Raw genomic sequence first — 25,830 nt, forward strand, 5'->3', positions numbered from 1 at the left:
AAATTTTAAATAAGCTATTTTATTTGTGAAGGGTTTGATAGCGAACAAAACCACGTACACAGTACAATATTGAATGCATTTCACAAAAGCTCCTTCACGTACGCAGCCAATACACAACTTCTTTTGACAGCAGTTTCTTTTGACTGTACTAAAACACACACTGCCACACAAAGCCCATCGTAAACCGAACTGCCTGTCAGTCGAAGCGTGTGTGTGCCAAGGTTTTCGGGTTGTTAGCTGCACTCTGGAATTCGATCATTCAGAAAAGAAGCGTGTGAAAATACAACGATCATAATGTCCTCCGGCGATCAGCAAACGTCCACCGCCACTACAGGGCAACCGCATTTACAGAAGCAGGATCTCTCGAAGCTGGTAAGGACTGGTGCTAAAGTGTCTTCCCTCACTTCCAGACGGGTAGTTCAGCTTGGCTGACACCCTTTACCTGCAAAGATGCCAACAAGACGGTTTCCCTTTACCAGCCTTTGGCATACTTTTACGAAATATAGTAAAATGAGGCAATTGTAATAGTGGTTCCAACAATCATATCAATCAATCATTCAGCTGGTTGATAGTAGTTTCGATAAGAATTCTGTTTACCTGTGCTGATGCAATGGGACCAGCAGGGACCCATTTCTAGGTTATGTTTCCGTCCGTCCGGTGTTCGGAATAATTGACAGTAGGCTGGTGCAAAAAAAAAACGGTACCGGGGAAGTACGCTCCTTAAAAATCACCGCTGGTCCCATCATCCCTATTTAATGTGTTTGACTAAGCTTTATAACAACCATTAACAATCTCGTGTATCCCGTACTTTTAGGACATTACGAAGCTAACACCGCTCTCGCCGGAAGTTATATCGCGACAGGCTACAATTAACATTGGCACCATCGGCCATGTAGCGCACGGTAAATCGACAGTCGTGAAGGCCATCTCGGGCGTGCAGACTGTTCGTTTTAAGAACGAACTGGAACGCAACATTACGATCAAACTGGGTAAGTACAGCAAATCAGTTACATTGCAAATGCTGCAGTTAGTTAGTCTTACGATCCTTTTATCGTATCCGTCCTGTCGATCGTTTGGCCCTATTTCAATGAGTTAATACAAATCATGGTAGCGGGTTTGCGATTTTCAAGTTTTTCCAAGCGACGCAAACTGCCGTCATAATATTTATAATCAATCCTTTCGTTTTTGTCCGACTGCTGAAAATGGTCTTTATTTTCTGTTTGCTTTCTGTCTTGCTATCATAAGTTCATATTGTACATGTGGCAACACATTTTCATCACCATGTTTTGTATACCCTTGGTTGTGTCTTACTAATTCCCCATGCTTGTTAACCCGTTGTGCGATTGGGACATCATCATGGGTTTCGTTTAAAATATGTACTTCTCGACCGTTGTTGATTACCTGTCGAAGAATGGGTGTAGAATCGTGTAATATCGATGTGCGTGCGCCTGCGGTGAGATGAGAGAAAGCAAGAGAAAATACAGACACAGATAATTATTGCTAGATGACCGGTGTTTCTTGCTTAAGTATATCTTAGTTACCGAGTATAGATCAATTTCCCTTTAACTACTTTTCATTTAAGTAAACATGTATCTATAATTTTCTGTATTTTCTCTCTCTCTCTCTCTCTCTCTCTATTTCGCTACACCTCGCCACGCGCCACACATATGCACGTCTACCCGCATCTTCGCGCACTGTTCCTTCGGTGGTGTCGTCGCGTACCAGAACCTTTGTCGATGAGTTTTATCAATACATTGAATAATGACCCAAAAGAAATGGAAAGTTACGTGGACAAGATACATAAGCAGTACAAATCACCTTACAGTCACGCGACACTCGATAGCAGTAGTAGTAGGAACACACCCACCGTAAACCGGAAAAGGAAGCTCTCCACTGTCACGAACGGATTGGACGAGAGTCCCACAAGCACCAGCGAATCGCATCGCATGAAACAGGCAAAGATTTTCGATTTTTTTCATCTTTCGCCTCCCGAAAGCTCACCGCCAGCGCGTATAGCCAGAAGTCAGCGTTCAAAATCCACTTCGTCGTCAGAACAGCGTGCGTCGGGTGTCTTGCGCCAGCCACTTAACGACAAGGCAAAACGATTATCACTTCCGGCTAGCTCCATCAAGAAGGAGCTGCTGACAGACGACCAAAGTACGGACATTATTTCCCCGGCTAATGGGCTTTCGAGCTCTGGCATCCCGAAAATAACCATTAAAGTGGAACGGGATACAGAACGATCCATCACACCGACACGAAACGGCAAAAGCGCACAGGATAAATTAAGCGAATCGAAGACACCAACGGCGTTGTCCGTTTTATCACCGTACAGGGAATGTAAGGTGGACCTGTCGGCCGACCTAAGCCTCGATAATCTGGCAGCCACAGCAGCAAACGCTGGCTCCCAATCAGCTAATGGCACACCGTCGAACGATGCAAAAGTCGGCCAAAGTAAAATACTCTCCAACTCTGCCGGCGGCAGAAGCGGTTCGAAACAAAGAAGAAAGTCTAGCTCCACACGGCCAAAGGAGCAGCAAAGCGACAGCAGCAAAAACACAAGCAAATCAAAGGTAACAAAATCAACGCACAGGGAATGTAAAGTGGACAAATCGGCGAAAAGCTCAACCACCACACCACAACGGACAACGAAAGCAAACGTTGCCCCCCACAAATCGTCTAATGGTACACCTTCGAACGATGCACCAGCCAAAATGGTCAACAAAACTAATACCGGCGGAAGCGGCTCGAAACAACGCAGAAAGTCAACAACCACCCAGCAAAAGGAGTACACCGTTGAAGCGATCGAGGACATTCAGAGGGTGGGCAATGTGCCCGTATTCTTCGTCAAATGGCAGGGCTACCCGAGCGAACAGAACACTTGGGAGCCGCTGAGCAACGTCAGCAGCTGCTTACTGCTGGACAGCTTTCTGACCGATCAGCTTGCTTGGTGGCAGTACTGGGTAGAGCGCATAAGGGGCACGGTTAAGGCGAGTGACGAATACTTGGCGACGGTCGAGCAACACGCGAACGGTAGCAAACCGTTTCAAGAAATACTGCTCGAGCATAAGCAGTACGATTGGAACGAGCTGCGGGCCGATCTGATTCTGCTGTCCAAGCTGTGGATGAACCGTAGGCGCGACAAGTGCGTCCGGGATCGAGTCGCCCTGAATATGCGCCGCGAGCTGTCGTTCGCCAAGCGCCGCGAGCAGCTGGAACAGCTGCGCCAGTTCGAGAACCACATCAACGAGCACGAACCGACGCTTCGCATTGTGGTGGAAAACGAGCAAGATCTCGATGCGCCACCGAGCAACTTTATCTACCTGCGCGCGAACATATCCGCCGAAGGGATCTCCATACCGAACGATCCGCCCGTCGGCTGCGAGTGCGCACCGTGCACCAACCGGAGCAACTGCTGCGGCAAGCTATCCGAGGGCCGGTTTGCGTACAGCGTGAAGAAGCGACTTTTGCTGCAGCCCGGTGCACCGATCTTTGAGTGCAACAAAAAGTGCGCCTGCGGCCCGGACTGTCTGAACCGGGTGGTGCAGAATGGGGGTAAATGCAATCTGACACTGTTCAAAACATCGAACGGACGGGGCTGGGGCGTCCGGACCAATGCGGTCATTTACGAAGGCCAATACATCTCCGAGTACTGCGGCGAGGTGATATCGTACGATGAGGCGGAAAAGCGGGGCCGGGAGTACGATGCCGTCGGTAGGACGTACCTGTTCGATCTGGACTTCAACGATTCGGACAATCCGTACACACTGGACGCGGCCCGGTACGGCAACGTGACGCGCTTCTTTAACCATTCGTGCGATCCGAACTGTGGCATCTGGTCGGTGTGGATCGATTGTCTCGATCCGTACCTGCCCCGGCTGGCGTTTTTCGCTCTGCGGCGCATCGAAATCGGGGAAGAGCTGACATTCAACTACCACGCACAGGTTACGACTACCGCTACGAACAGCGTGCCGAATGGTGCATCGAAGAACGGGGATGGGGACGAAGCGACGGCAAACGGGACGACGGATGCATCATCCGGGGACAGCACTACCACCACCACCGGCAGCGGCATCGCGAGTGGTCGAAATACCAAAGGCGTTACGGAGTGCCGGTGTGGCAGTGCAAACTGTAGAAAGTTTATCTTCTAAAATCGGTTGGAAGTGCTGGTGTGTATAATGTCCTAGCTATAAGTATTGAATAAATGGAAATACTCTTTTAACCCCTACCCGAATGTAATGTGTTTTAAATAAAGCGGCTGTCTTCGTCCTGCCATTTCTGGACTTGATTTTACCCTTGACTGGTCACAGTCGGCCCTGCGTCCTTCGTCCTGCCATTTCTGGACTTGATTTTACCCTTGGCTGATCATAGTCGGTCCTGCGTCCTGCGGATTAACCTTTAGCGAATCCATCAAAACTACAAACGTCATAAAATGATGTCCCCTTTGTTCTCTTCCACCGTGATAGGTTATGCTAACGCGAAGATCTACAAGTGTGACAATCCCAAATGCCTCCGGCCGACATGCTTCACGTCGGGCGGCTCCAGCAAGGACGATAGCTTCCCGTGCTACCGGCCGGCCTGTACCGGACGCTTCCAATTGGTGCGCCATGTCAGCTTTGTCGATTGCCCCGGTCACGACATCCTCATGGCTACCATGTTGAACGGTGCCGCCGTCATGGACGCTGCGCTGCTGCTGATCGCGGGCAACGAATCCTGCCCGCAGCCCCAAACGTCGGAGCATTTGGCCGCCATCGAGATCATGAAGCTGAAGCACATCATCATCCTGCAGAACAAGATCGACCTGGTGAAGGATACGCAGGCGAAGGAGCAGTACGAGCAGATCGTAAAGTTCGTGCAGGGCACGGTGGCGGAAGGTGCCCCAATCATTCCGATTTCCGCCCAGCTCAAGTACAACATCGAGGTGCTGTGCGAGTACATCACGAAGAAGATTCCCATTCCGCCGCGCAACTTTATCGACGCGCCGCGCCTGATCGTGATCCGTTCGTTCGACGTAAACAAGCCCGGGTGCGAGGTGAACGATCTGAAGGGTGGCGTTGCCGGCGGTTCGATCCTGCAGGGCGTGCTGAAGGTTGGCCAGGAGATCGAGGTACGTCCGGGGCTGGTGAGCAAGGACGCCGAGGGCCGGTTGACGTGCAAGCCGATCTTCTCGAAGATTGTCTCGCTGTACACCGAGCAGAACGAGCTGCAGTTTGCGGTGCCCGGTGGGCTGATCGGTGTCGGTACGAAGATTGAGCCGACGCTGTGCCGTGCGGATCGTTTGGTCGGCCAGGTGCTGGGAGCGGTCGGCGCACTGCCCAACATCTTCATCGAGCTGGAAGTGTCGTACTATCTGCTGAAGCGCCTGCTCGGTGTCCGTACCGAGGGTGACAAGAAGGGCGCGAAGGTGCAGAAGCTCGTCCGGCACGAGATGCTGCTGGTCAACATTGGTTCGCTCAGTACTGGCGGTCGCGTGGTTGCTACGCGTGCCGATTTGGCAAAGATCGCGCTCACGAATCCGGTGTGTACGGAGAAGAACGAAAAGATTGCGCTCAGTCGGCGTGTGGAGAACCATTGGCGGTAAGTTGGACGAATTAAGAATGGGGAGTGTGTGTGTGTGTGTTTTTATCCTAATTCTTACGTTTTTTGCTTCCTTTACCTTCCTCAGTTTGATTGGATGGGGACAGATTCGCGGCGGTACCGTCATCGAGCCACTGAAGGAAAACTAAAGCAAAGTAAAGCACGATCGCCGTTCTGCAAAACATTACACACACATTTTAGATCGTAACCGTAATATCAACGGCAGAAACTCACTGAAACCGCAGCAACAGAGGAACGTTTTGGGTCAGGTAGGATAGTGTTATTTTGTTTTTGTATTAGACGAAAAAAAACAACGATGGACTGGTTGACCTTTTCCATCGACTGTACCACCGAGGGAAGTGATCGGACCTCTTCAGCAACGATGAGTGTAGTTAGGTGGTGGTACAGTGAAGGTCACCAATTCGCGTGTGTCTGCCCCCCCTCTGGTCCGACCACCAGCAACAGAATTATGAACGTTTACCAAACGCAGCAGGACTGGACTATGTTATGTGGGGTGGGGGTTCGGTTGGAGAAGGGCACGGAAAATGCAAAGGAAAACCTCGGTCAGAAAATACACTTACTCCCAGAAAATCAAATCACAAACTAAGGCTACCACCTATTTGCCATTATACTAGAAAGAAATGTGGAAATCCTGTTGCTAAATACCTCAACCTGTGTCCGCGAAACGGTCTTTTCGGATATTTCCACGAAGAACGGGGTCTGCCCACAGTTTTATAGAAGAACGCTTTGCATTTAATTCATTCGTCGCTTTTTTCCTTCTTAAAATCATTCCTGTTGATTGCCTAAATAGTACACCTAAAAATATAACACAAATCCTTACCACACCTTATCAAACCTAATTCAACTTTTCACTGTTTTTTTTTTTTTCACCAAATCCAACGCGTTTGACGCAACTTATTTGAGTTTTACTTCGGGCTTTTGTGCCTAAATAAATTCAACGCCCTTTTTATGAGATTTCCTGAAAATTAGCGCGCGTCCGATACGTTTGCAAATTGGATCTTAACTAAATTAAATAAAGGAGATTCGTTCTTATGACACGCTCTCTGCATACGTCGCCGTCCTCACGAAAACACGGTGGCGTTCGAGTTCTCGCTGTGCCACTTATCCTAACTAACCGCGACAAGATTTACACTTGCACACTTTAAGCTTTGCACGGGATGCTCTCACACGAACACACCGATGAGTGAAGGGTGTGGTGTTGTTGGGAGCATCCCGCGCCCGTCTATCACCCTCCGGTTACTACGATTGCTTCACGAACATTTCACACATCTACAGCGGTAGTTTGTGGTGAGTTTCTTAAACATCCTATCATCTGCATATCGACGGTCGTCGGCGCCGGTTGTTGCAGGGGATTCGATTTATTCGATCCACGAATACGTTTTTAAATGTATATGTATATATATAAAAAACACTAATATGAGTAGTATTAATACCGCAGCAATGCCACCCTTTGCTTGGTTTCTGCTTTCTGTGGACATGTAGTGAAGGATGTATTTACAAGGAAACCTTCGCCGTGTACCGAAATGCAGCGTAGAAGCAAGTGTGATAGGCGGCTGAGGTTTTTTTTCTGTTTCTGCTTTTATGGATGAGAGTCAGTGTCTGGTGTAGCAAAAGTCGGCAGCAGACGACCACTGCTGCTGGATCAGTCAGACAGATAGGACAATGGTGTAGTACCAAGTGCACATATCCTGTCGAAAAGGGAGGTAGGCATTATTACAGTCTACCACACCACCGCCCCACACATATTACACGATCAAAATGCAGTAAAAGGACTGGATAACAACATTCATACGGACACAGCAACGCAACAACGATAGAGCAACAGAAAACCTGCGGCAAGCAAGCATTTCACACTCTCTCTCAATGGTCATCCTTGCAGTAGCAAAATTTGCGCATCTCCGGATCCCGGTCGTAGATGCAGTTGGCCTGCTCGCCGTACTTGTTGATGCGCGAAATATCACCCAGCTTCACCCTGTATCGATTGTTCGCCCGGTCGTGCAGCACGCTCGCTTCGTAGATCGCCTTGCTGGGGTTGGTGACGAGCTTCACCTGGTACATATCGTGCGGCACGCGTATCGCGTCGGACGAGAAGTCGCCCAGAAAGCCGTCCGTGTCGCGGTTCTGCTTGAAACGGACCAATCCTTCGTGCGGTTGCAGCCGGGCCGCCCACCGGATTTCGTCCAGCGTGAGCAACGCACAGATGCCCCGGTGTCGCTCCGTGTGGTGATTGATCGTATCGACGATCGTTTTCGCCGAACGGAACACTTCCTCCGAGGAGGTCGTATCGTTGATCGGTTGCCAGTTCAGGCACGCACACCAGTGTGGTTCGATGTACGCATCCGCACACGACCGATTCTGGGGTATGGCGTCGAACAGCGAAATGGCGCGCGATACGGCCGGCTTTTGCTTGGCTTTGAGCGTTTGCAGAGCTGTGGAATGCATGGGAAATGGAAATGTTAGTTACGCTGTAGGACAAACGCTGGGCTGCCAGCACCACTCACTCAATATGTCCTGCAGCGTTTCGTGTATATCGAACGGTGTGACGAGCCGATCGAGATTCTGGCGGAAATTCTCGTACTGCTCCTTGTAGTGCGCCTTGAACCAGTCGGGAAAGGTAAAGCTGAAGAACGGCAATCGCTCCTCCTGCTTACCCTGCAGCGTATTGCGCACCTCGGCGAAACGGTTCCCATGGTCCGACATCAGCACCAGTATCGTGCTGTTCAGCACACCGGACTTCTTCAGTTCCACCAACCAGTTGGTCAGGTCGGTGTCGGCTACACCGACCAAATTGATGGAATCGTGCGACAGTTCACCGTGAAAGCTGAACACGAAGCGCGGTTTGCCTGGGTGATAGTTCGTCATAAAGTCGTGCGTATAGTCCAGCATCACCTTATGGCGCGGTTTCGCCCCAATGCACAGCCGCTTGTAGTAGCTAAGGTACGCCTCAATCGCCAGATAGTACGTGCGCATGTAGTGATCAGTCGGCTGCTCGTCGAACCCATTCAACCGGTAGGAAAACGTGCCTATGTTCGGGACGTCTTCGTTGAATGCGGTCACGTACCCGTACTTCTCGTACTCCTGCCAGATCAGCGGGTACACGTTCACGTACTCGGTGTTCTTCATCCGGCGCCGTGTGTCGGGCAGTTCCAGCTCGGTGAACCCGGTCAGCAGTGGGATCAGCGCCTGCGGTGTCCCATCGCCCACGATGTTGTACCCCTGCAGTACGTCCGCTCCGAGGTACTTGGTCAGGTATTTGTAAGCCTTCGGTAGCTTGCGCTGAAACGCGTTGCGGCTGAGCGAATCGAAACCAAGCATCAGCACGTTCAGGGCGGATTCCTTGTTCCAGCTGGACCGTGCCCGTATCTGCTCATCCTGCCGGATGCCTATCAGCAAACCCTGCCACCGCTCGGTACGACTGTCCGTCCAACACTTGGCCCGCACAAAGTCACTGCCCTGCAGGGTGTAGCTGCCAGATGTACGTGTCGTCTCGCCAAACGACAGCTTAAAGTCGCTCTGCCGTAGGATGTCGGCATAGTCGCAGGTAATTTTACCCTTTTCCTTGATAACTTCCGGCTTTATATTACAAACCGATTTCTGCAAAATGCAACGCAAGGGTAAGGAAAGTTTTGTGAAGAAATAAAAGGAAAGATTCAATGTCACGACCGTACCTCACATGCTACCCAGTCTTGGAGTTCGCTACCACACTCGATCGGTTGTTCGTCCTTGAGGAAGCTCAACATTTCCGGCGAATCTACCGGTAAACTTGGCATCTTGCAAGCACCCTGATTCGCGAGTGATTTAATGGATTCTTCGATTAGCACACTGCAATGGAGGAGGAAAATTCACAAAAATAGAGAGATTCATTAACATCGTGGCAATGGTGATCGCGCGCAGTACTTACAGTTTTTCTCTGTTGTCTCCATAATCTTCCCCATTGAAGTAGTGATCGAGCAGCAGATACACGACACCGATCGTTAGCAAAAAGAGCAGATTTCTTCGTGTAAATTTTCGACACTGGTGCATGATGTGGCCGTGGTGGTGGGACGGGGGGCCTGGTCCCTTTTGTGCGCCCAAAGCTGTAAATCCTCTGGAGAACTTCGCTCAACGAAGTATTCTTTCCATACACGTCTCATACACGTGTAGAACATTCAGCATATTTCTGGCAGCGAAAAATTAATGTTTTTAGTTTATTTTTTTTATTAAAAACTTATTACTATTATCATTTCTACAACTCAGCGGCTGTGAAGCTGTATGTGCAGAGTGTTTCACGGCCCCTTTTACCACGTAGGCCTCCAGCTGCGAGCTGTTGGATAAGCATATATTTGCTTTCGGTGGGATTTTAGCTGAAGGTCCACCGATGAGTGGCACTGTGTATACAATACAGCATCATCATCACCACATAGAACCACAGAAAAACGACGGCAAATTCTATATTGCGAATGCAAGCTGCAGATTGTTTTCATTTAAAACGTACAATGAATCATAGAGTTATCAATGTTGTTATTATGGGGCGATTCTTCAAAAGAGACGTTGAATCATGCCTTCAAGTTGCTCATGACTTTGGCCCTGAGGTTGAGGCTTAACAAACCACACAAACATTGCCCGTTAGAGGCACAATGCAATCAATTGTTTGTAACAGCCAAAATACCAACCCCGATTATTGATCACCCACATTTCACCAGATGCTACATTGCGCTGCTCGTGTCGATCTTGCGACGCTGACGTTAGATTAATCTAAAAAAGTAAGTCTTACTTCTACGCGCTCCTACTTTTTATCACAATATCCGCACTTGGTTGCGGCATCTTGACACACGCATCGCATCGAAAATGTTTGTTTACCGAGATTTCCACCAGCATTTTATCTCTGCCTCTTATTTCACCCCAGGTGTGATTGCCAACCGTTGTTGGGTTAGGTCTTCGTTCGCTTATCTGCGCATCGTACGCGTGGAAGACACCCGAATCTCGATCACCAGCAAACCGTGATCTGGTTTGATATCCAAGTGTAGCTTGAAGATCGAAGCAACTAATAGCAATAATCTCATGACGTATGCACGCCTATTAAGTCACAAATTCACATAATCGCTTGAAGCATTTGTGTTAGCACAATTCTCCAAAAATGTACACTTTTTCATTTTCTAACTCCCTTCGATAAGCTACAGACGCAGAACGGGTGAGCATGCAAAATGATGCCAGAGATGGAATTGTTCATGGTCACTCTAATCATGGCAACCGCCCGCCGGTTCGCCTGAGGCTATTGTCGATCACGTGCTTCACGATCATGTGCGTCCGCGTGCCCACTTTCCGCGGTTTCCACACTAACAGAAAGCAGTTGATAGAGTAGTGATGATAGTACTGCAATGCGCTTTCTGCTCCGAGGCCGCCCCTTTTTCCCGGTGTGGCCAGCGTTCTGTGTATCGTTCATTAGCTGCTGCGTGTAGCTGCCATTTAATATCATCAATTGTGATCGCGAACATGCGGTATGAGCGGCGGCCAACAATCGAATTGGTGACGCTTTCAAATTAGATCGAATGAAACTTCGCTTGATATGTTATCGGAGCCAGAACGAAAAAGCGACTACAACCGCAACAAATGAATATTGGCAAAACAAGGCTAGAGTCCGTGTTTTACTGTGGGCCTCGTGGAACCGGCGAACAGCGTACCAGTTTTTTACCATGCGGGTTGCAATATCTCCCGTGTAAAAATAAATGGCATGAGCTTCTAAGAACAATGGGCTGAAAGGTGCAGAAACAAGGCAGAAACCTGCGGGCTCGGTTTCTTTTGGGGTTGGTTTTCCGATAACCGTACAACGAGCACCGAAGAACGGTGCATATGGTATTGTTCTGGAAGTATTGTTTTACATTATTTTTTACCTATATTTTTACACCCTTAGATCTTTACCCCTTGCTGGGGGTTATTTTGTACTGACCTTAACCGTGTCAACTCGTTACTTTTTCGTACACTTCCCCTGTTACCGGTTCCGCCCGGTCAGAGGGTGTTCGACAGTCTGGCGTATCGTCGGACCGGATCGTTGTACACCGTTTATGATGGCATTAATCATCGCCACAAATAAATAAAAAAAAAAGAAAGTTCAGCATCAATAGTGGACTCTCGCGTCTTACTAACACTGAATACTGGAGATGCCAATTTGTTGCTTCTGAATATCCGGCACCACACCACCAGCTGATGATACAAGCCGGATATTTGTTTGCTTCTACCCATTTCGTGTTATATGGCACGTTGCCAAACACATAAAGAAACTAAAATAAAAAAACACTCGAACCAGAGCAGTGTGCGTCAGATTGGGTTTGCTTTTTGCACAGAGCGGCTTCAAAATTCAACAATCCAAGCAACCCAAGATGTAATTGTGACGCGCCATCCTCTATCAAACCCCACACACACACACAGAACGATGGAAACATATCCTTACGCCGTTCTAGATGAACCCTCCTCGAGGGAGTTTTTCACACACACACTATTGTACCTTACTTTATCCCCTTTTAATGAGCCTGGATAGGTGTTCACCACCGTCGTGTACGAATCCTTTTTGCCGGTGCAGCTGCTCCCACAAGGCACTACCGGTTACTTGCTCACTGGCACAGCGTTTCGCAAGGACTGGCGACGGTGGTTGTGAAAATAATCGATATCCTTCGTTCTGCTCACTGCCGAATGGCATTTGGTAGTGTCCCGCGTTACCACACGATTGCTATGGTTAGGGAGCTGATTGTATGCTCCTAGTAACCAACTGCAGCGAAACAACACATTACATAAGGACGTAAGTTGTCGAATAAGAGGGGGTGGGGGGGGGGGGGGAGGGCTTTCAAACAGGTGCCTCCCTGCCTCTGAATCGAAAGGATGCTTTGAGCTCAAGCCGTTTATCCAAGTTCAAAGTCCTTGGCTGTTTCCGATTTCCTGTGAAGTAGTCTACAAGAGCCCACCGAAGACACCCACTGGTAATCATCACCATACATCCTTTGCCATCGCCTACTTTGTTTATCGAAATGTATGTAATACGCATGTAATTGTTTTGTTTTTTTTTTTCAAACTACCTTGCTGGGTCTCACTTTATCATTACACTGTTCACAAAAAAGCAACACTCCCGGGAGGTTAAGCAGCATCGATTTTTAGGTAGGAAATGTTTGTTCCGTAAACGCATTCGCTAAACTTTATTCACTCACATGCAACGGTTTACTGTCGAGCGTTTCATTTACGCACAGTAGCCGTCTGCGGCTGGGTGGAGGATGCTAACACCGTTCTAATACTACCGAACGTTCCGCGGGGTGTGCGTAGAACATATCGCGCGCGCCTCGCGTGCAAAAACTGCCAAACAATCATCGAGCAGCCAACGGCGGTACGAGAAGACCGAAATTGAGAGAGTGTTGGCAGCGTGCGTGAGAGAGTGCGAGAGCGAGCTCCATGTGCACTTAGCCATTGTGAGTGCGATAAGTGCTGTAGAATGGTCATAATTACTTTGGTGTAATGCACGTGTTTGCCTGGTACGCAGGTTTTAAAGTAAGAAGATAATTCGGTAATGTGAAGAAATATGTAAATATGACTTTTACCTTCTATATGCTGATAAATTCAACGTGACGCTTTGAAGCACATTTTACAAAAAAACACCAATATTTTACTAACTTTAAAAAGGGAAATATTCAAACATTTCTCCTTCTGCGTCACGATCCCGTCTACAAAGCTCGAGTGAGAGTGAGCGTTGTGTCCGCGTGTTTTGTAGTACGAAATATGTAGCCGCGATTCGCGATTCCTCAGGAAGTATGTAGGTAGCGGACCACACGGACACCACGATTGTGGGTATTACCGATTTGTTTCTCTTTTTGGTACGGGCCAGAGACCCGTTACACACCACGTCATGGCAAAACTTGCTTTGGATGCGATTTCTATAAATATACATATTTGCCGAATGTTGCTCCGTAGTGCGGGGTTATTCTGCGGTATGCAAATTGGCAAACGCCCCGTCGTCGTCGTCAGCCCACCGCCCGATGCTTAGAATCCGAGATGAGAATTTCATTCAAGTTTATTACATACACACCCTAGAGCGTTTACGTTACTTGATCGCGCGTTGATCGTGTTGTGGGTTGGAGAATGAGTTAGTATGCAGCCAACTAGTAAACGTAGAATGCGAGACATATGGGGCCCGATTGAACACATTTTATCGAAACTTTTAATGGAACTGTGCAAATATTTGTTGCTTGTAAAGTTCAATCGGTGTGATATTCTGTTGCAACGGATACTAACATTAGTCATCGAAACGCAAACTAACGTTAATGGGTAGATTGTGCATTTAAATACATTTTATTTGAACCTATAGCTGGATACATACATGCTGTATGTTGTGTATTTTAAAGCAGCGCAGCGGCCCGCCTAACTCTTAATGCCCGCATTGTTTAGCTGAGCCTGCACAAAGTCGGCCGCCATCTGCTTCACGCGCCGTACGCTATCGCGATCGCCATGCTTTTCCTCAAAGTTGACGTACTTGGTGTAGAGCGTTTTCATGTTTTTCAGCGGCAGCCGCTGCATGATCGCACGCTCCAGGATTTGCCGCGCATTGCCAACCAGATTGTCCTTCACCAGCATGTCAATGTACTGCGACCAGATGTCGGTACGCTTCGGATAGCTGGTCAGTATCTGTTCGAACAGCAGGTGCGCCTCGTCCCGGTTCTCGTTGCGGTTGTGCAGGAAAGCGAACTTCACAATCAACGGAATATCTGACAAAAGAGAAGCATATATATTGCATTAAGAAATTGTACCAAGAGCACTGCTCCGTGATTGTGGTACAATACTTACGATCGCGGGTCGGTAGGGATTTCAGTGCTTGGCTAAGCAGCGGCTTCACCTTGCTGCCCTGCCCAATGCGATACCATGCGTCCGCCACCAGGTACCACATGCCGTTTTGCTTCCGGAACTTCTTCAGCAGCAGTTCCAGCAGCTCCTGCACCTCGGTATGCTTTTGGCAGTCGATTAGAATGTCAATTACGCGCGTGTACACCTTAAACGCGTCATTGTACTGGATCGCTTCCTGCAGCACGTCCTTGAAGCTGTCCACCGTTTCGTAGCGGATTTCCAGGTTCAGCAGCGCAACCCACACGTTCAGCCGATCCGTTTCCTCGCGGAAATGGATCGCCTTCAGTGCCCTTCGCCCGACCGCACGCGCCTTCTCCAGTTCGGCCGACTCCATGTGAAAGACCATGTAGCGAATCCAAAGCATGCTGTTGTTCGGTTGCGCCAACACCAGCCGATCGAACTGGTCCGGTGTGTGCGGATCGACGGAAGGATTGGCCAGCTCTTCCTCTATCTTGCGCAGTCGCTCTTCCTCCTGCTTCATCGCTTCGAACCGTTCCTTGGCGGTGGTACGCTTTTTCGGCACAGCCTCACCCTGCTCACTGCTGTCCGACTCGTCGTCGCTCGAGTCAGCGGCCGAACGTTTGTACACGGGCGTACTGTCCCAGAAATTGGTTGCGCCCGGTAACCTTTGGGCGTCGGGCGTGTGCTTACGCTTTTTTGCCTGCCTTGCGCCCGTTCCGCTTGGCCCGTCATCCACGCCGTCCAGCTGATGTAGATGGAAAGCGTCGGCCCCATCTAACTGCTCGATTACAAAAGCTTTAGCTTTCTTCTTTTTCAACTTAGACTTTGTCGCTTGGTCTTTCTTTCCAACGAGCAGCATAGATTGTTTGGTGGTCTGTTGTTTTTCCTTTAGTTTCATGATAGTGGTCATCGCCGTTTCTTGCTCCTCCTGGGAGAACGGTTCGTTGGTCTTTTTCTTTTTCCTCTTAATGGGCAACAGTGTACCATTTGCTCCATTTGTTTCTTTAGCTTTAGCGGAGGATCCTTTTTCTAATTCTTTGCCGACAAGCTTGCGCTTCAGCTTTCCCGTTTTCAACGCTTTAGGTTTGCCATTTTTTCCTAGCAGCAGTAAACTGCGCTTGGAGGTAGAAGAGTTATCATTTGATGCGCTCTCCTCCCGGTCCATGTCCTCATCATCCGTTTCCTCTGAAGTCTGGGACGTTAATTCCGCCGAGTGTCGCCCGGTCTGCAGCTTATTCGCACTCAACGAACCATACAGGAAGATCATGTTTTCAAGCATAGCTAAAACCATCGCGCCGATTGGTTTGATCAACTTTACTTTCATCACATTGCCAGGCTCCTCGCTGTCCTGCCAGTCGTTGTAGTGGTGTTTTACCGGAACAATCAACAATTGTGCCGGGCCGCACTGAAGGCAGCAAACTTTTACGAATTGGTTCGCAAACAATACACAACAATCTTGGGGTTCTTGCAGGAACGTTGTCCGTGGACCAGCGTTGCCATTCAACGGTATACGATCAAACAGCGATTGGTCCAAACAGACGTGCACCAACATTCGCTCCACATCGATCCACACTATGCGACCGGGCACCTTGGTACCGACCTTGTACGAAGTGGCCGGTTGGTTCGGTAGAACCGCGATACCTTTGGTAACGTTTTTCGATTCCTTATCGACTGCATGCACTTCTACAGCCAATTTGTCGGAGTTTGGTATGACGTGCTCGATCACGCACTCCACATGCTGACCGATGGTGTAGTTCGCAAACGCGTACTGCCTCTCTTGGTACCTGGGAACGGTGGAAAAGGCATCGTGTTAACAGTTTAGTATTATTAGTGACAATCCCATCCTTTACTCGATACAAACCTTTGAATCAAATCGTCGACATCCTGCATGTAGGCCGCCACGAATTCGTAAACTCCATCGATGCCATTTTCGCATACAGCCTCCAGCGATGTGTCCACTTTCATGCGGTAGTCACCGGCCGGGGGTTGTTGCTCGACCTTTTCCACACGCATCATAATGGTGGAACCATCCGGAATCCTACCCTTTCCTTTCGATCCCATCACTTCGAACTGTTCCGAATAATTGTTCAGCAACGGTGTTGCATAGACGACGCCATTCACCGTGATGCAGCTTCCCTTCAGCAGTGTTCCTTGTACCACGGATTGGACGCCGGTCGGGTGCGTCTTGAAGTACTCTTTCAACCGGAAGCTGTACGTACCGGAGGTTGTTTTCATGACGCGAATAGTTTGCCCTTCGTGAAACAGTCTCATGTACAGCGAGTTGTGCTCACCAAACTCGGAAAAGCATTCCGATGGGATGGTACCGACCTCACCACCATGCTTCGTCTGCACTTCCACACCGGTAGCATGGATGCAGGTAATCGTAGCATCAACGGCAACGGGTTGCACCTGATCGCCGGTATGCGGTAGTGCGAGGAAAAGCTTACGGGTATTCTTGTCAAATTCACTCACAGCGAATTTCGCTACGTCACCCACACGAAGGCTGCCCAGTTTGGCACAAACGTCCGTTGCATGCTTTACCGTCAGCACGCCGGAAATGTTGTTGAAGAATTTTACTAAAATCTTGTCAATTTTCTTCACGCCTACCACACCGTGGAAGCACTGATCTTTCCGAGTGGCGTCCAGCTGATCCCAGTCGTGTAAGATCATAGCATCTTCGCTCAGTAGCAACGGATGGTTCGTAAACCTGACGCTCGGCTGGTTCAGATCTCCGCAACGTGAAACGGCTCTTACTTTCGCAAACTCATTCACGTTGAGCGGGTTTTTGCGATCGTACAGCTCGTGCTCCACTGATCCTCTCGCCTTTCCAACAGTCACCAGGACTTTGTTTCCTTCTTTCTCGACAACGCGACAATTATACGTTTTGCCGATAATGATGTCGCCCGCCGTTCGGATCTCCGCATCGACCATCGCGGGATCGTTGGTGACTACGCAAACGTTTGTGAGTGGGTCGTGGAACACTACGCACACTCTGTGCGTGGTTCCGATTTGGAATTTTGCCAGTATGACATTTTCGTCTACGTTGCCCGACTTGGCGGCACTTTTCAGCAGCATATTTCGTTGAATGAGAGCTCGGCCCTTTTTCCCGTACTGAAGCCAAATGCCGTCGTTATTGATGAATTTCACGCAAGCCTTCTCGATAGTCGCACCGTGCCCGTAGGCCGCATCCATCTCGCACCGATTGTTCCGGTACGGCCTCAGTGACACAAATACCTGTTTCGTACGGGGCATCATGTACAGCATGGTGGCAGGTAGCTTCTTGAACATGCTGTACTTTTGCGGCGTGCTCGTCGGCTTGGTAAGCATGAGCTCATTTGCGTACGCGGGGACCGTGTCATCAAAGAGCATTCCTCGCAGACCGTACTGTACCGGTTCACCTACGGTGAACGATAGCCGACAGCCGGGCACTATCGTTTCCAGGGTAGCTTCCTCTACATTCAGCACCCATGGCGTGTTCGGGTTGAAGGCCTTCAGGACTATGGTCGCACCAGGACTTTGCTGGACCACCTGTTCCACCGAGCAAACAAGGTTGCGGCCAACGTTGGTTTGATTTTGGCCGAGATTTTCAGCAGGTAGAAACGCGCGCACGTTACGGATACCCACATCCATCCGGTACCCGTGATCTTCCTTGGCGACAATTGTTGCGGCCAACACTAAACCGGTGGTGAGTTGCGACGGTGCAAAGTCACTGTGTAGATCACTGGGTTTCAGCGAAAGCGTCACCGTGGTATGCGGCTGTTTTTGCACCTCGAGTACCTTCACGTATATCAGGTCTCCGGCCTTGTACATATCTTTTAACGTCGGGCAATTACTGGAACTGGAGCGGACCGGCTCCTGCAGCTGTGCGGTGTATTCGTTCGATATGTTTGCTATCGGCACGTTGCCCTTTATACGCCCAGGCAGTACCACATCCAGACACGTAGCGCTTACGAGTTTCACACAGCCCAAGACGAGCATGCCTGGACCAAGAGACTGAAGCGACAGGTTCTCGGCAGTCAACGCTTGCTGAACATCAGCTTCATCCAGCTCCTTTTCAGTCTGCGATACCTGGTGACGCTCCTTGGGACGAAGTCGGGGAACCTTTTGCTCGCGGAAAATTGCCGCACCGTAACGCTAAAAGCAAACAACACAAAACATTAACATTCGTGCCGGTATTAACCGTGCCCCGACAGTCGGTACATACTTCGAAGGATGTTTTTGATTTCGTGGCATTGTTTTTGCGACCGTGTTTAGAAACCCGTCCAGCGCCATTACCACCGACACCGCGTGGGAATGCAGGTTCGGCGTTCAACATTTTATAGATCTTTCTTTTTCTTTCAACCAGCACTGGAACAAACGATTGGTAGAACGTTTACAGCCGAAAATAACAAAACCGCGTGGTTTCGGCACGATACCGACTTGACAGCTCCTGCTCTCGCTGTTCCTTTGTTTACATTTTGAACGGAGAACTGTCAAACAGTTTGACCGACGATTGCCTTTGGTGCTGTTTCCACTTGCCGAATTTCCACCATCGAATCGTGGAATAATTTAAGCAAATGTTCTAACACAGTTTTACGTGCTTTACCATTATTTAGAAAAAAGTGTTTAATGCGTACATTAATTGTTACATGGCAATAGCGAACTAGAAGCCATTCAAGATAGAATTTTGCCTGTGCCTATCTTTTCTAACAGTTTTTGCTGTTTCAGATCTTGCCATTTTCTTAAGTGTTTGCTCTTGTAATGCTTATACTTATTGGCATTCGAGTTGAACGTGGTGTCGCAGAATTCGCAAGAGTAGAGTGGAATTTTTGAATGTGTGGCCATGTGCTCACGCAGGACCAACTTTGAATTGACCGTTTTACCGCACAGATCACACTCGAACAGCTGCTTCCGCTTGTGTATACGGTTCTTGTGGTGCACCAGAGCCCTACGCGTAACACTCTCATGCTCGCACTGGTCGCAAGGGAAGGAGCCACTTTGGTCGTGTATAAGTCGGATATGTTTCTTCAGATTTGATTTACAGTCGAACCACTTTTCGCACTGCCGACACTGCTCCCAGGTCACTAGCTGTGGCTGATGGTCCAGCTTGATGTGCCGCTCCATGGCGGGTTTGGTGCGAAACACTTTACCACACGTGTCGCAAATCTGATTCGCATCGCCGCTGTGCACCTGGGCAATGTGCACTTTTAGAGAATTCTGGTTGGACAGCATTTTTTGGCAGATGTTGCACTGTTGCTTTATGTGCCGCTGCATGTGGGCTCGCAGCAGATGCTCTTTCGAGTAGGACTTGTGGCATTCGGTGCATTTAAAGGGCCTAGCCTCGGCGCTACTGTGACTTTCGGTCATATGCTGCTGAAGATATCGCTTGGTTTTGTAACTTTTCTGGCAAATCTCGCACCGGATCGAACCCAGGTGCGCTCCAATATGGTCGACAAGGCAGGACCGAATGAAATACTGTTTATCGCAGCATCTTACATAGCCATTTGTTTGATGTTCGTCACGGTAATGGTTCTGCAACGATCCAAAACTTCCCAGCGGTACTGAGCAGATCTCACATTCGAGCTTAAAAAAGTCCTGTATAATCTTCTCGTTATCCACTTGCTTGGAACGTGACCTTCTAGAACTTCCATCTGCTAGACTTGTATCTTTCTTGCTGCACATTCGCTTCGGTTCAGCCTTTCCATCGTCTTTCTCGTTCACCGCCACATCTTCAGTGTCGCTTGTCGCTAGCGCTGGACCATACCCATCGTCCGATACGGCCGAATCGAAAGATGGATCTAGCTGGAACGAGTTTTCTTCTAGTACTATCGCCTGCTCTGTTGGCGATAGCAAATCGTTATCGCAATGAGTATCTTCGACCATTTCTTCGTCGGACTGTGAAAGGACATCTCTTAGTTCGCTCATCAATTGCTGCTGGTTTGCCAAAACCTCTTGGCAGTAGGAATGGATATAGGACACATCGCCCCGGCATTTCGTACACACATATTCCGGTAGCTGTGCGTCATATACAATCTTCGTCATTAGGGGGAAAGAAACGCATAAGCGTGTTAGTGTATGCCTCAACCAGTATGCCGTTCTGAGTCGCTCCGGGACCCTATATACTTACGACGTTGCAAAACACGTCTCTCAATTCTTTCTCCAGTTGTGCATCCTTTATCGAAACTGCTGAACCTTTTGGCAGGGTATTCAGGCAAAGGCGACATTTATCGCCCATTTTTATAACTATGCTGCGCTTCTTGAAATCGGTTGTTATCCTCGAGATCTGGCAGCATCAACAAACACGTACTGTTGTTGTTGTTGTTCTAACGGCTGTCAATGGCTCACAACTCGGTGATACATAACGCTCGCTGTCAGATATTTCTTTAAACAGTGGACTCCATTTTTCGCGTGCCAGATCGTTTTCCAAACAACTACAGAAAAACGAACTGATAATAAAAAATCTCAATAAATTTTAATAGCAAATTAATGTTTGAAAATTGCACGATTTTTGCATTATCCTTCCATGCTTTCAACCGCACTTGTCATAACTGTCAAACAACCGCGTAGCAGTTGCAACAACAACAAAAGCATGTGCGCAGTGCGGTGATTCCGTTTCGGTCCCTCCGTTCGATCCGCTCGGAATCGTGTTTTAAGTGTCCTTTTTGCTGTTTTCCTTCTCCCACCATACGCTGCTGTTTCGAATATCAGATAATTGTACATACATTGTTTCGTGTATTAACTGCACTGCGGTGTGTGGGTTTGTGTTAGTTCCCCTTGTTTCCTTTTTTATACATCAGTTCCGCTGCACTAGTTGCTTTCGCATAAGTTAGGTTTAACTGATTGAAAATGAGCGATGAAGAAGGTAAGGGGCGTTTGGTTTGGTGCAATGAAAGTCCCATGTCCCATGTCCTTGATTTACTTTTCCGATGTTCCACGGTACTTCACAGATTGTCCTCCGCTGTGCGACATGGACACTACGGTGGATGATTCCAACGGCGAGGACGATGAATGGGAGGTTGCCGAGGAGCAGAACGACCCGGTGAAATGTTTGTTCTGTGAAAGCATCTCCCCAACAATGACGGTAGCCATACGACATGCCAAACAGCAGCACGATTTCGATCTTGCCGGCGTCCGGCGAAGGTTCCACCTGGACGAGTATTCGTACATCAAAATGATTAACTATATTCGACGCGAGAAACCTGGCCCGGAGCAGTTCAAGACGGCTACCGGGAGCAGCTTTCCGTGGGCCGACGACAAGTATCTCAAACCGGTAGAGAACGAAACGTGGCTAATGTTCGACCTGGACGAGCTGGACGAAATAATGCTCAGCAACGGTACCGGCGGTAATGGGGCGTCGGTAGAGAAGGAAAATGGCAACGACATCGGTGATACGATGACGCTTACCACCGACCAGTACCGCAAATTACAGGGAATAATTAACGACCTGACCGCACAACTACGCGAGAAGGAAAACCTTCTACAGCATGCCGCCAGCAGTATAGAGAAGATGAAGGAAAGCTTTCGCAATGTGCTGGCCGAACAGCAGCAACCGAGCGCGGGCGAGAATGGCAAAGCGGACGCAGACGATGCAGGAGGCGACAAAAAGCTGGAACAGATCAAGCGTAAGCTAGAGCACTGTGTTAGCAGCGTATCGGTGGACGACGATCAGAGCTATTTCAACACGTACTCGCACTTTGGAATTCACCATGACATGTTGAGCGTAGGTTGATGCATTTTTTTGAAATTGTTTTCCTTCATTTCCTTCAACCCAATTTTACTTACGATTCCATTTATTGTAGGATGAAGTTCGCACCTCAAGCTACCGGGATGCGATCCTGCGAAATGCCGACATAATGAAGGATAAAACGGTGCTCGATCTCGGTTGCGGCACGGCCATTCTGTCGATGTTCGCCTCGAAAGCTGGAGCAAAGGAGGTGATTTCTGTCGATCAGTCGGACATCATTTACCAGGCGATGGACATTGTGCGCAAAAACAACATCGACAACATTCGGTTCGTGAAGGGACGGCTGGAGGATACGGAGCTACCGGTCGAGAAGGTCGACATCATTGTGTCCGAATGGATGGGCTACTTTCTGCTGTTCGAGGGCATGATGGACAGTGTAATCTACGCCCGCAAACAGTATCTCCGTGAGGGCGGATTGATTTTGCCAAATCGCTGCAACATTAGCATTGCCGGGTACGGTGACCTCGAGCGGCACAATGAATTCATCGGCTTCTGGAAAAATGTGTACGGGTTCGATATGTCGTGCATGAAGAAGGAGGTGCTGCGGGAAGCGACGGTAGAAGTTTGCAAACCGGAGCACATTATCACGAATGCGAACATCATTGCCAACTTTGACCTGATGGAGGTGGACGTTGACTGTCCGAACTTTAGCTACACGTTCGATCTAAAGGTGAAGAAAGACACACAGCTAACGGCATTGATTGGATATTTTGACACCTTTTTTGAGCTGCCGGAGCACATCGAATTCTCCACATCGCCGTACTCGCGACCGACACACTGGAAGCAGACAATCTTCTACCTGGAAGAGCCGGTGCCGGTAAAGGAAGGGCAAACGATCGCCGGGAAGTTTGTCTGTCGCCGTGACCCAAAGGACGTGCGCTCGCTGTTTATCAACATTGAAGTTTTGAACATGGTTCTGAAGTATACACTTAACTAGCAGGTAGGAATACTGATACTGATCAGTTAAAGGTGCAACCGCAAATGGCGTATCAAACAAGCGGGGGCAGAGATTGAATTGAATTGCAATCGGGAATCACTCCAATCCAAATAGCAAGCCCAACTTTCTGTTGAACTAGAAGAGAAACAAAGCGGAAAAAGCGAGTGGACTGTTGCACCCAAAGGAAAAGACGTGTAGACGCTTGTACGCTTGATGCAGGAATGAATCTTTATTCAAAGTTAAAGTGTGTGTGTGTGTTGTACAAAGTGTAGCCCGACTGGCACTCATTCCGTGTTGCCTGATAGGCACTCGTCGCGTCAAACCGAGAAGCTCAACACTCCTCCTCAACACTGAATGATTTTATTCCGATCGCTTCCCTAAGTTGTCGAAGTTTCACTGCTTGCAACGGTTTGGTAAGCAGATCAGCTTGCATGTGTTCGGTTGGGCAGTACTGCAGTTTCACGATGCCGTCCCGAACCATATCTTTCACGAAATTAAATTTCGTATCGATGTGTTTTGCTTTGCGTTCGGCTCGGTCTCCTTTAGTCAGCGCAATGCAACTTTGATTGTCTTCGTTGACCAGAACTGGACCATCCAGTTGCTCGCCAACATCCGCCATCAGTTTCAGGATCCACTTTACCTCCTGTAGACACTCGGCAAGAGAAATATATTCGGCCTCGGTGCTAGATAGTGCCACGCACTTCTGCTTATGACAGCCCCATCCGATGAGCCCGCCGCCGAACTTAAACACGAACCCCGAGTTGGATTTGCGGTCGCTCTCGTCGCCTGCCCAATCGGCGTCCACAAAACACTCCAGCTTCTGTTCGCCGCTTCCAAGGTACAATACACTATCCAGTGTACCCTTGAGGTAACGTAGTATCCGTTTGGCCTCGTTCCAATCTGCTTCTGATGGATCTTGCACTCTCCTGCCCAGAATGGCCGTGGCGATTGCAATATCGGGTCTGCTGGTCACTGCAGCGTACAACAGAGCCCCTATGAGACTTTGATACGCTTTTGGCGAATCCAACTTCCTGCCATTCTCCTCCTTTCGTTTTAAGAAGCCGGGATCCATCGGGTATTTGGACGGTTTAGCATCCAGCATGCCGAAACGCTCCAGAACTCGTTCCAAGTAAGCTTGTTGGTCCATACAGTAACGCCCATCGTTCCGCCGAACTCGTATGCCGAGAAAAAATCTTAGGTTACCCATGACGCTGATCGTGAAATTCAGTGTCAGGACGTGGACTACCTCAGAAAATTCTTCCTCCGTGTTACATATGACGATCACATCGTCAACGTAAATGAGAACAAAAATGGACTTACCCGCTTTTTCGCGTATGTACAAACATGGGTCCGCCGTTGATTGGATGAAACCCATTGTTTTCAGTACGTCGTCGATCTTCGTATTCCAGACACGAGCTGCCTGCTTGAGCCCGTAAATGCTGCGATGCAGCCTGCAGACTTCGTTCGGGTTACCGCTCTCGAATCCCTGTGGCTGGCGCATAAAAATCTCCTCCTTGAGAAGACCATGTAGGTACGCCGTCTTTATGTCAACGTGCTTTGTTAACATCTTCCTTTTACTCGCCAGAACCAGCATCGTCCGGAAAGTAATCTGCTTTACGACGGGGGCAAACACTAGGTCGTATTCCGTCCCGAATTTCTGGCAGAAACCCTGCGCCACCAGCCGTGCTTTATACCGAACGAAATGACCGTCTTCATCCGCTTTACACTTGAAGATCCATTTCGACCCGATAGCCTTTCGGTGCGGCGGCAGCTCCGCTAGCTCCCACGTTCCATTTTCGTGATGGGACTGCATTTCTTCTGCCATCGCTGATTTCCATTCGGCACTCTGAGGACCAGATACAGCTTCCTTATACGTTTTTGGTTCGGTTATACATTCCTTCGCCAGATATACTTCTTCGTCATATCTTGCCGGTGGAACGCCAGCTGTCGCTCTTTGTGAACGACGAACGGGAGTACTCGACACCACCGGCACAGCCGCTGGCATCGCCTCCGGTATTACATCCAGCACCGCCTCCGGCTCCGCAGCTCCAGCTTCAGTGTCGTCATCGTCCCACAGTCCGCGAAGCCAATTGTTATCATTATCGTTCCAAAAACCTCGTGGCCAGCCATCGTCTGAACAATCCCAACCGTAAAATTCAGATTCGGAGGTTGTTTCATTGGCCACGTTGGTTTTAGCTTCCTGTTTCGTTTCATCGAGAGACCACTCAATTTCAACGCTTTCAGTCGGATTATCCTCTATTTTGGGATCGCCGTATGTCTGCTCCTTGGATCCGTCATCAATCTCAAGAAAACGGACATCCCGACTGATTTGAATTTCTCCCGTCTTAGTGTTTAGCATCCGATACGCCTTATGTTCGCCGGAATAGCCGACAAAAGTCATACGCTCCGCCTTGACGTCTAACTTTTTTCGTTTCACCGACGGAATCAGTACGTATCCAACACATCCAAACAGTCGCAGGTTGGTCAAATCTGGTTTTTTGCCGAACCAGATCTCGAATGGCGTACGATCTACTGCAGCAGACGGCAATCGATTTTGCAAGTAGCAAGCGGTATTGACTGCTTCCGCCCAAAATCGCTTATGCATACCTGCATCCCGAAGCATACACCGACCCATCTCCGTGAGCGATCGGTTCTTCCGCTCCGCGACACCATTTTGCTGGGGTGAATATGCTGCAGTAAATTCCATCTTTATCCCTTCGTCCGCACAGAATTTTCGAAGCGCCTTACTGAAGTA

At 48.9% G+C, this 25,830-nt stretch overlaps 5 protein-coding genes across 12 annotated transcripts; 2 read left to right on the forward strand and 3 right to left on the reverse strand.

Moving 5' to 3' along the window:
• Nucleotides 1-152: 152 nt before the first annotated feature.
• On the forward strand, nucleotides 153-6,180 carry LOC118504693 (eukaryotic translation initiation factor 2 subunit 3-like). 2 transcript variants are annotated; one of them, XM_036039514.1, is made up of 4 exons: nucleotides 153-372; nucleotides 815-989; nucleotides 4,467-5,577; nucleotides 5,666-6,180. In XM_036039514.1, exons 1-4 carry the CDS (start codon nucleotides 295-297, stop codon nucleotides 5,724-5,726), a joined length of 1,425 nt encoding a protein of 474 aa, XP_035895407.1. In that variant the 5' UTR covers nucleotides 153-294; the 3' UTR covers nucleotides 5,727-6,180. The 2 variants fall into 2 exon arrangements, with proteins under 2 accessions (XP_035895407.1, XP_035895406.1); XM_036039513.1 differs by lacking the exons at nucleotides 4,467-5,577; nucleotides 5,666-6,180 and adding an exon at nucleotides 1,726-4,234.
• A 127-nt stretch (nucleotides 6,181-6,307) lies between these two features.
• On the reverse strand, nucleotides 6,308-13,290 carry LOC118504695. 7 transcript variants are annotated; one of them, XM_036039516.1, is made up of 6 exons: nucleotides 12,645-12,916; nucleotides 11,525-11,602; nucleotides 9,500-9,757; nucleotides 9,267-9,420; nucleotides 8,100-9,192; nucleotides 6,308-8,027 (listed from the first exon to the last, which is right to left on the reverse strand). In XM_036039516.1, exons 3-6 carry the CDS (start codon nucleotides 9,619-9,621, stop codon nucleotides 7,459-7,461), a joined length of 1,938 nt encoding a protein of 645 aa, XP_035895409.1. In that variant the 5' UTR covers nucleotides 9,622-9,757; nucleotides 11,525-11,602; nucleotides 12,645-12,916; the 3' UTR covers nucleotides 6,308-7,458. The 7 variants fall into 7 exon arrangements, with proteins under 7 accessions (XP_035895409.1, XP_035895412.1, XP_035895415.1 ...); XM_036039519.1 differs by lacking the exon at nucleotides 12,645-12,916 and adding an exon at nucleotides 12,080-12,381; XM_036039522.1 differs by lacking the exons at nucleotides 11,525-11,602; nucleotides 12,645-12,916 and adding an exon at nucleotides 13,158-13,290.
• Nucleotides 13,291-13,882: 592 nt separating this feature from the next.
• Nucleotides 13,883-18,869, reverse strand: LOC118504699 (protein RRP5 homolog). Its single transcript, XM_036039528.1, has 4 exons — nucleotides 18,620-18,869; nucleotides 16,277-18,549; nucleotides 14,398-16,199; nucleotides 13,883-14,318 (listed from the first exon to the last, which is right to left on the reverse strand). The coding sequence occupies exons 1-4, from the start codon at nucleotides 18,728-18,730 to the stop codon at nucleotides 13,975-13,977; spliced, it is 4,530 nt and encodes a 1,509-aa protein (XP_035895421.1). The 5' UTR covers nucleotides 18,731-18,869; the 3' UTR covers nucleotides 13,883-13,974.
• A 116-nt stretch (nucleotides 18,870-18,985) lies between these two features.
• On the reverse strand, nucleotides 18,986-20,767 carry LOC118504703 (zinc finger protein 883-like). The gene is made up of 2 exons (XM_036039536.1): nucleotides 20,522-20,767; nucleotides 18,986-20,427 (listed from the first exon to the last, which is right to left on the reverse strand). Exons 1-2 carry the CDS (start codon nucleotides 20,627-20,629, stop codon nucleotides 19,069-19,071), a joined length of 1,467 nt encoding a protein of 488 aa, XP_035895429.1. The 5' UTR covers nucleotides 20,630-20,767; the 3' UTR covers nucleotides 18,986-19,068.
• Nucleotides 20,768-20,784: 17 nt separating this feature from the next.
• LOC118504702 (protein arginine N-methyltransferase 1) lies at nucleotides 20,785-23,331 on the forward strand. The gene is made up of 3 exons (XM_036039534.1): nucleotides 20,785-21,256; nucleotides 21,342-22,114; nucleotides 22,194-23,331. The coding sequence occupies exons 1-3, from the start codon at nucleotides 21,241-21,243 to the stop codon at nucleotides 23,073-23,075; spliced, it is 1,671 nt and encodes a 556-aa protein (XP_035895427.1). The 5' UTR covers nucleotides 20,785-21,240; the 3' UTR covers nucleotides 23,076-23,331.
• The last annotated feature ends 2,499 nt before the right edge of the window (nucleotides 23,332-25,830 follow it).

Source organism: Anopheles stephensi, chromosome 2 (assembly GCF_013141755.1).
Source record: "Anopheles stephensi strain Indian chromosome 2, UCI_ANSTEP_V1.0, whole genome shotgun sequence".
In the NCBI taxonomy this organism is placed as follows: domain Eukaryota; kingdom Metazoa; phylum Arthropoda; class Insecta; order Diptera; family Culicidae; genus Anopheles; species Anopheles stephensi.

Excerpts from the sequence above, each read along its gene's own strand:
- LOC118504693 (XM_036039513.1), top strand. The coding sequence starts at position 295 with ATGTCCTCCGGCGATCAGCAAACGTCCACCGCCACTACAGGGCAACCG. Across the intron at positions 373-814 it reads AGCAGGATCTCTCGAAGCTG|GACATTACGAAGCTAACACC; the intron begins GTAAGGACTGGT and ends CCGTACTTTTAG. Across the intron at positions 990-1,725 it reads CAACATTACGATCAAACTGG|AACCTTTGTCGATGAGTTTT; the intron begins GTAAGTACAGCA and ends GTCGCGTACCAG.
- LOC118504695 (XM_036039522.1), bottom strand. The coding sequence starts at position 9,621 with ATGCACCAGTGTCGAAAATTTACACGAAGAAATCTGCTCTTTTTGCTA. Across the intron at positions 9,421-9,499 it reads GGAGACAACAGAGAAAAACT|TGTGCTAATCGAAGAATCCA; the intron begins GTAAGTACTGCG and ends CCTCCATTGCAG. Across the intron at positions 8,028-8,099 it reads AACGCTGCAGGACATATTGA|CTCTGCAAACGCTCAAAGCC; the intron begins GTGAGTGGTGCT and ends TGCATTCCACAG.
- LOC118504699 (XM_036039528.1), bottom strand. The coding sequence starts at position 18,730 with ATGTTGAACGCCGAACCTGCATTCCCACGCGGTGTCGGTGGTAATGGC. Across the intron at positions 18,550-18,619 it reads AATCAAAAACATCCTTCGAA|CGTTACGGTGCGGCAATTTT; the intron begins GTATGTACCGAC and ends GTTTGCTTTTAG. Across the intron at positions 14,319-14,397 it reads ATCCCTACCGACCCGCGATC|ATATTCCGTTGATTGTGAAG; the intron begins GTAAGTATTGTA and ends CTCTTTTGTCAG.
- LOC118504703 (XM_036039536.1), bottom strand. The coding sequence starts at position 20,629 with ATGGGCGATAAATGTCGCCTTTGCCTGAATACCCTGCCAAAAGGTTCA. Across the intron at positions 20,428-20,521 it reads GAGACGTGTTTTGCAACGTC|ATTGTATATGACGCACAGCT; the intron begins GTAAGTATATAG and ends CTAATGACGAAG.
- LOC118504702 (XM_036039534.1), top strand. Across the intron at positions 22,115-22,193 it reads TTCACCATGACATGTTGAGC|GATGAAGTTCGCACCTCAAG; the intron begins GTAGGTTGATGC and ends CATTTATTGTAG.